Source organism: Mus caroli, chromosome 17, assembly GCF_900094665.2.
Source record: "Mus caroli chromosome 17, CAROLI_EIJ_v1.1, whole genome shotgun sequence".
Taxonomy (NCBI): domain Eukaryota; kingdom Metazoa; phylum Chordata; class Mammalia; order Rodentia; family Muridae; genus Mus; species Mus caroli.
In genome coordinates this window covers 28,575,704-28,584,245 of record NC_034586.1, presented here as the reverse complement: position 1 = coordinate 28,584,245, position 8,542 = coordinate 28,575,704, and the positions used below count along the sequence as shown (strand labels likewise).

At 44.7% G+C, this 8,542-nt stretch overlaps 1 protein-coding gene across 1 annotated transcript in view; it reads right to left on the bottom strand.

Annotated features, from left to right (window-relative positions):
* LOC110312474 (cytochrome P450 4F5) overlaps positions 1 to 8,542 on the bottom strand; it is a 185,987-nt gene that overhangs the window by 5,394 nt on the left and 172,051 nt on the right. Inside the window, exons 4-9 of the mRNA XM_029471053.1 lie at positions 6,492 to 6,545; positions 6,285 to 6,412; positions 5,013 to 5,134; positions 4,089 to 4,359; positions 2,807 to 2,873; positions 2,483 to 2,612 (exon numbers count right to left, since the gene is read on the bottom strand). Coding sequence (XP_029326913.1) covers positions 2,483 to 2,612; positions 2,807 to 2,873; positions 4,089 to 4,359; positions 5,013 to 5,134; positions 6,285 to 6,412; positions 6,492 to 6,545 — 772 coding nt within the window. The remainder of the gene's footprint in view (positions 1 to 2,482; positions 2,613 to 2,806; positions 2,874 to 4,088; positions 4,360 to 5,012; positions 5,135 to 6,284; positions 6,413 to 6,491; positions 6,546 to 8,542) is intronic.

Here is an 8,542-nt window from a genome sequence, read left to right as displayed (position 1 = left end):
GTCTGTGCCTGTGTCTGTGTCTGTGTCTGAGTCTGTGTGTGTGTGTGTGTCTGTGTCTGTGTCTGTGTCTGTGTCTGTGTCTGTGTCTGTGTGTGTCTGTGTGTGTCTGTGTGTGTCTGTGTGTGTCTGTGTGTGTCTGTGTGTCTGTGTGGTCATGAAAAGCAGCCTGTGTTTTGGCTGAGCAAAGCTTACTTCAGAGATCAAGTAGAAAACTCTACAAGGGACAGAACAGTGAGCCACATTTCCAGACATAGACGCCTGACACTTCCAAGCCCCCAACTCCATAATCTTGTGACTATCAGTCACACAATGTCCCAAGCTCCTGGCATTCTGGCTAGACTCCACCCTCACAGTTACCTGACAATAGCCAGGTATGCTCCTCCCAACAGTTACCCTGCAACAGCAAGATAGCCCAGCCCACTATAAAAGGGGCTGCTTGGCCCTCCTCTCTCTCTCTCTCTAACACTTACCTCTCATTCTCATCTCTAGCTCTCCTAATCCTCCTCCCTTGCTCACTCTCTCCACATGACCATGGCCAGCCTCTCTTTTTCTCTCTTCTCTCTTTCTCTCTGCCTTTCTACTATAAAGCTCTAAAACCATGGACTATCTCTGCTCATCAAGACCCACAGTGCTTGAATGATGGAATAGGCCTTCCCCTAAAGAGCTGCATCTAATGTCCCACCAGAAGGCCTTTCAGTATTTCCAGCCTCCAGGCTGGGCCAGACCAAAGACTCTCATCCACGTGGAAACCACCCAGCACTCTTCCCCTTGCCCCCTACTCCCTTCAGCTCCGGGACTGGGCGAACTGCCCCTGGGGCCCTCACCTTGTTCTCAGCTGGTACTGAGAACCTGTTGTCACTGCCCTCTGTGAGGTCCAGAGACCCCAGACTGCTCCCTTTCTAGCCCCGTGGACTAGGGTTCCATGGCTTCCCACAGCCAGACACACACCTGGGTGGTGCAGAGAGCTCATGGCAGTCCCTCACGTCTGCCTGCCCAGAACACCTGAGCTCTGGCAATATGCGGGCTCTCTCCCACCCCCTTTATTTCCCCATGCCCGATGCCCAATATGTGTATGTGTGTGTGTCTCTGTGTGTGTGTCTGTGTGTCTGTGTGTCCATGTGTGTACAATCTGTGCTTGACAATGCTTTTCCAGGTCTGATTTTCACAGGGCCCTGCATAATAAGCAAATTTTCCCCACTCAACAACTTTATTCTATTTAGAAGAATGAATATCCAACAAAGTTGAAGCTAAAGTCCAGGATGTGGAAAGTGATTTTAAAAATAAAAGATGGAACCAATTTACCACTCACTAAAACGTATTACAAAACTATAGTAATAAAAATGAAAACATTTTCTTACATACTTAATGTCTAATGAAGCCTGCAGAATACAGACATGAGAAGACATTTAGAGAAGACAATCCACACAATGCTAGGAAACAGAGAGGAAGATGGTAAAAAATACTAGTAATTAGCAACAAAAAGAATTAAATGCAGCCAGCAAAAGAATCCCAGGACTGGAGAAGTGGATGCAGGAGGATTGAGGTCAAAGTCAATCTCAGCTAAAGAGTAAAAGCTGGAGGCTGTCATGGGCCAAACAAAAAGCTGTCTCAAAAACTAGACACATAAAACAAATGTTTGCACATCATGCTCTTACACACCTTCAAACCTAGCACTTGGGAAGCAGAGGCAGGCAATTCTCTATGAGTTTGAGACCAGCCTGATCTGCAAATTGTGTCCAGGTCAGCCAGGGTTACCTAGTATAACCTGATCTAAAAACAAAACCAAACAAAAAATTCTTGGCCACTCCAAATATAAGGTAGATTTTCTCAATACATCAGAAACACTGAAACTATAAGTTAATGAAAATATCTATTCACTTCTTCATGGTGAAACTTTAAAAATCCTTTCTTTCCCCTTGGTATTTTGTTTTAAGATAGATATATTTGCTTATTTATTTATTTATTTATTTATTTATTTATTTATTCATTTAATGTATATAAAGATGCTGTTGCTGACACGCCAGAAGAGGGCATCAGATCCCATTACAGAGGGTTGTGAGCCATCATGTGGTTTCTAGGAATTGGACTCAGGACCTCTGGAAGAGCAGCCCTGGTATCTTGAAATGTACAAAATATTACTAAAAAGTAGACAAAGCTTTAAGGTGGGATTTCAAAGAATTAAAAAAGACATGTCTATAAACTACAAAGAAGAGAATCGAACAAAAGCCAGAAAGAAATTCACAGGATGGGAGGAGGAGAATCAAGAAAATCAAATTGGGTTTGAAAACTCCATAACAAAACCTAATTTGCTATGTGAGACATAATTATCTAAAGGAAGATGTCCAAACTGGGCACGTAATCCCTAAAAGCACAGGGGTTAAGACTCTGTAATCCAACCCAAGCTACACAGACACACCCTGTAAGAAATGCAGCAACGAACATGGTGACCAGAAGCTCCAAGAGCAGAGACTATCATACTCACCATTCAATCTCCTCAGGCTCTCGGCCCCTCAGCAGCTCCTGCACCTCCTGCCTGCAGCGCTCCTGGTATTCCGGGTGCCTTGCCAGGTTGTACAGGATCCAGGAGAGTGCACTGGCTGTGGTGTCATGGCCTAAAGGGTAGAGAGACAAGCAGGGTTGTGTCCCTGGCCTGTTTCAGCCAAATGGGGCACTTGTATCCAGACAGAATGACTCCAAAAAGGGATGGATGGAAAGAAAGAATGGAGGGAGTCTAGGTCTCCCCAAAATANTTACTTGAGANTGGCACACCTCTACCTCCTCTGTAGCCCTACACAGGGACTCTCACCTCCAAACATAAAGGTGTCAGCCTCTGCCCGGATGTCCTCATCTGACAGCTCCTTTCCATGTTCATCCTGAAGACAAAACAAGACCCTCGATTCACACCGTGTGTGTGCAGACCACCCACGTGTTTGAATGCTTGACCACAGAGTGGAGGTGTGGCCTTCCTGGAGGAACTGTGTCACTGTGTAGGTGGACTTTGAGGTCTCCCTTTTATTTTAAATTAGGTATTTTCTTTATTTACATTTCAAATGTTATTCCCTTTTCTAGTTTTGCCCCCGAAAATACCCTATCCTCACCCCAACNCTCCCACTCCCANATCCTGTCCCAGGCACTACCCTATATGGGACATACAGCCTTCACAGGACCAAGGGCATCTCCTCCCATTGATGACTGACTAGGCCATCCTCAGCTACATATGCAGTTAGAGCCTTGAGTCTCTCGGTGTGTTTTCTTTGATTGGTGGTCTAGTCCCAGGGAGCTCTAGGGTTACTGGTTAGTTCATATTGATGTTCCTCCTATGGGGCTGCAATCCCGTTCTGCTCCGTGTGTACTTTCTCCTTAATTGGGGACCCTGTGCTCTGTCTAATGGATGACTGTTAGCATCCACTTCTGTATTAGTCAGGCACTGGCAGAGCCTCTCAGGAGACAGCTATATCACTCGCTTGTCAGGAAGCTCTTGTTGGCATCTGCAATAGTGTCTGTGTTTGGTGGTTGTTTATGGGATGGATCCTCAGGTGGGGCAGTTTCTGGATGGTCATGCCTTCAGTCTTTGAGGTCTCTTTATGTTCAGCCTCTACCCTGCAGAAGACAGTCTCTTCCTGGCTGCCTTCAGATTAGGACTTACAACTCTCAGCTCCTGCTCCAGCACTATGTCTGCCTCCACACTGCCATGATTCCCTCCATGATAATGAGGGACTGAAACTCTGAAACTGTAAGTCAGCCCCAATAAAGTGTTGTCCTTTATAAGAGTGAACTTGGTCATGTTGGCCCTTCACAGCAATGAAACCCTAAGACAGGTGATAGGACACAGAGTCTGAGACCCATTGTGCACACAAGATGCCTCCTCTGTCTTCTCCACAGCCTGCTTCCATTTCTCCCTTGGTTTCCTACCCACTGTTTGCTCTTTTAGCAGAGCCTTCAAAGAGTTACATCTAAAAGGGATCCCTGTGTGGTGTCTAGTTTTCATAAGCAGAGTCTGTAACTCCCCAAGACTTCCTGGTCAAGTCCAGCTTCTGTCTAAGACTGACCATGAATGTTCCTGTAACCCAGACCCCACATGAGCACACCTTGGCCAACAAGAGAACGTCAATGAAGTTCAGAGTCTTAGACTTAGTCTTGGACTTCAAGAACTCATCAAGGTTTTGGCTGGAGAGAGTGTGCCGTCTCTCCCTAATGACAGCATCTGTGAAGTTGTGCACCAGGTCACAGGCCTTGCGGAAGCGCCGCCCATCAGCAGTGTGGTAATACAGGAAGTCAACGAACAAGAAGAGCTTATGTGACCTTTTTATTATGAGGGAACTGAGTTCCAAGATGGCAGAAATGTATTCACTGGGAGACCTACAGGACAAGACAGAGAGAGGAGGCAAGTTAACACACAGGAAAACTCCAGCCAGAGTTCCAGGATTAGGATCTACCCAGCAAAGGGTGTCTATGATACACAAATTCTGTTTCTTGCTCCCCACAAGTAGCCTTCTAAGCCAGATCCCAGGGTACAAATGGACATCATTTCATCTCCTCATTCACTCAGCATCTGTTTCCGCTCTTCTCGCAATTTCCTGTAACTCTGCCCAGGATCAGACCCTTTTCTCCAGGCTTCCTGCCTCCTGTAACTCTATGAATCTCCTCTATTGACTGGATTGCCCAAGCTCACTGTAACTAGAAACCCCCACCCCTTATACAGACACCTTCTCTTATGCTCTGGGATACACAGGATGGAGTTCACATCCTTCTGGCTTGGTATTCAACATCTTTAAGATCTGGCCACTTGCTGGAAATGGTGGCTCCTCACTGTGATCCCAAAATCAGGAGGCAGATGCAGGAAGATCAGAAGCTCAAGGCCAATCTAATCTACATAGTGAGTTCCAGGCCAGACTAACTACAGTCTGAGACCCTACCACGAAGGAAAAAGGAAGGTGATGGAAGGGCAGAAGAAAAGAAAAGCTACATGGACTGTCTTAAGGTTCTGTTTCAAGGCTGAGACAGGGACTCACTCCTGACAGTTGCTGTCAAAGCCAAAGAGGCATTTCTGCAGACTGTCCAAGGTCATGAGGCTGATGTGCTCAAACATTTCCAGATGTGCACTGCCTTCCGAGGATAGGTGCTTCCACTTGGCCTGAACAGAGAAGGGGCAGAGATGGGGATGAGCCTTTGATCCTTGAGCTCCTTCTCAACACTAAACACCACAAAAGGCCCTGATACTAAGGAAATCCCAACTCTGGTGGGAGCAGAAGATGCTATGATCGCAGATGAAGACACTAGTTAGGAGACAAAGCCAAGTTTAATCCTATCTCTGTGTGCTCTTGGCGAACTCTCTGCCTTCTAGGTTGATGAAGTCTTCCAGCACAATTGAATTGACATGACTAAATTACCCGTAAAGTACACTTCAGTGCTCTCTCTACCTTTCATGCTCTCTTATTCCATGTAAACTTGGACAAGACTGACCTCTCTGACCTTTCATTTAATCATCCATAATATGACAGTCATATTCATCTCTGCAACACAGCAATATGGAAACTACATCAACCAATGTAGACGATGGAACTGGCATAATATTTTGTATGTATAAGGTGCTCAATAAGTGTTTGTGATGATTATCATTCTATTTGGCTCTAGAAATGGCTTCAGATTTTTGTAAGTCCTCCATTCTCAGTTTTTACAGTGAGTCCATGTAAAGTTTCTGCTTTTCCCCTTTTGAAACCAGGATTTATCCATACTTGACAACCAGAGTGAACTCAGTTCTATACAAGACCTTAGGTTTGGTTTGATTTTCAAATAAATTTTGACCATATTCACCCACTTCCCAATGAACTTCTTGGTGAAAGGTCTTAGTTCTTTGAAACTAGATCTTGTTGATGTAGCTTGTACTGCCCTATGATTTACAGTCTTTCTTCTTGAGTCTCCCCAGACAGGTTAAGGAGTGGGTCACCATGACCAGCTTTAGAGCAATGAAGTGTAAACTAGAATCACACAGAGAAAGAGCTTCTGCTGTAGGAACATCAACTGTTGGTTGAGGATTCAGGGATTATGTGAAGAAGAGTAGATACTACCTACTATGAACTCATCTACATGCTACAGAATGACTCCAGGGTACCATCCTGATCACCTTTTGGGTAGATTATTATTCTCACTTTACAGATGGGGAAACTGAGACACGAGAAGAAAACTGAGTCCTAGAACAGAACCACACCCTCAGTCTGCATCTGTCTGAAGATATTTCCTTTTCTACAAAACTGTATATGGGACCCTAGGTTTGAGGAACTTACGTGCATGATGTTCACACTCTGGTTAAAAATCTTCACATAGGGTTTCAGGATGTCAAAATGGAAGGCAGGTGTCAGCAGTCGACGATGGCGGCTCCACTTGTCACCTGAACTCAGGAAGAGCCCATCCCCTGGGAGGGCAGTAATGTCAGTGGACAAAGGTGGAAAATTCCTCTGACCGTCCTCTGACCCTCACTTCAAGGTACTCACCCAGCCAGGGCTTCAGGAAGCGTAAAAAAGTTGTGTCCTTTGGAGCCACCAAAGCTGTCATGGAGGAAAAGAATCAGGTGCCATGAGGAAGACAGATGGATGATGGGAGTGTAGTGAACTCCCAGCCCCAAGGCTTTCCACTTCCCTGCCAAATTCAGGATGGCGGGAAGTGGACAGAGACAAAGGAACCAGGCTGCAACATCAGGGGGAGAAAAGGTCACCCAGCAGGGCACAACATGCCTCAGTACACTTAGACAAGACTGCTACATGGTCTGCCATGTTTTCCACATCTAAGACTAGTAGAAACAGTTTACAGGCCTTTGCAAAGACTTAGGACACACCATCCATGTGGCTCTCTGACATGTCCTGGCATATCCTCATATACACAGAAGAGGCACATATTATCATGACCTATCATAAAGAATACACATGGCATTACCTGACAAGCCACAACACAGTCTATAACAGTCTGCTCTCACCTGTTTATGCTCTTCAGATAATCCCAGATTGGCATTTCAATGTGGTTCCTTACAAGTTTCAAATATGACCGACATATGCCACAGATACCTCTAGCTCTCTCCTCTATACCATATTAAGCATTAAGTGATCAAAATTAAGGGTTTCTCTATTCTCAGAGCCATGTGCCCACCATGAAGAGTTGCTTCTACCCTCTCCAGCCATCAGGCGTCTCCAGAGCCCACCAGACATGGCTCACCCTTCTGGACTCTGGTGCATCTTTCCCTTCAGTTCTTTCCATTCCAGCTCTGTCCTAAATTGTCTCCAGCTTGAGTCCTTTCTATCCAAGGCGAGTGTGGCACCTGAGATTTACTAACCTGGGGAAGTGAGCAAGACTTTGCCCTATGTTACATGCCTCGCACAACATCAACTGTTCACCTATGAGATACACATCTTGCAAGAATGTTGTTGAATGTCATTGAGGACAAATAGTAAGTAAAAAATAAAAAGCACTATTTTGTTCTATTCTACATAGGACTATTCAGACCCATTTGTTTGAAAAGAATCTGTATGTACATACTGTCAATAACAGAAGATGCACACATTGCTAACAGTTTGCTAGTCTGAATTAACTATTCCCAATCAGGGGAGTACCAAAAAGAATGTAATACCCACACCACAGAGCCTTATCAAACTCAGCATCTTTAGTCTGAACCTAACAGCAAAGTGGGTTAATAATGAGACATAAATGCAGGACATGATAAGGAAAGAAACCTTGAATCTCAGAGGCAAGACTGACTATGTGACCAAAGGATTGGAAGTGAGCTCTGGTAAATCTATCCACTATTGTTGGCTGCAGAAGAGATACAAGGTAATTTTTCAGGTGGTGGATTCACTTTCTCTCTTCTCAGATCACATTCTGAATAAACCATAACTTAGGGATTCCATCCCTGTGCATGCAGAGATGGGTCAGTAGAAGATAGTTCTTGCAGAAGACCCAGGTTTATTTCAAAACACCCACATGGCAACTCACAACCACCTGTAACTCTGGTTCCAACGGATCTGCCACTCTCTTATGGCCACTGAGGGTCCTGCATACAGGCAAACATACATAAAATAAAGATTAATGTTGAACATGGTAGAACATGCCTTTAATATCAACACTCAGGAGGCAGACAAAGGTGGATCTCTGTGAGTTCTAGATCAGCCTTGTCTATAAAGTGGACTCCAGGTCAGCTAGAGCTACAAAGCTATCTCAAAAGTATCTACAAAAGTATCTACAAAGTATCTACAAAGTATCTCAAAATAATAAATAAGTGCCTCAAAAATAAATATCTTTAAATGTTTGTATGCTGTTGCTACTGCTGGGAAAGTAGAGAAAGGAGAATCCTGGGGGCTTACTGGCCAGACAGTCCAGAGAAGAGAAAGGTCTGATATCAAAAAAGATAGGAGTTCCAAGGATAGCAACTCAGGTTGTCTACTATCCTTCACATGCACGCACACACACATGGATATGAACCAACACACATGCAACCACAGCCATAAGCATACACATTGACGTTTCATCTAAGACATAGGTTATTATTTCCAGTTCT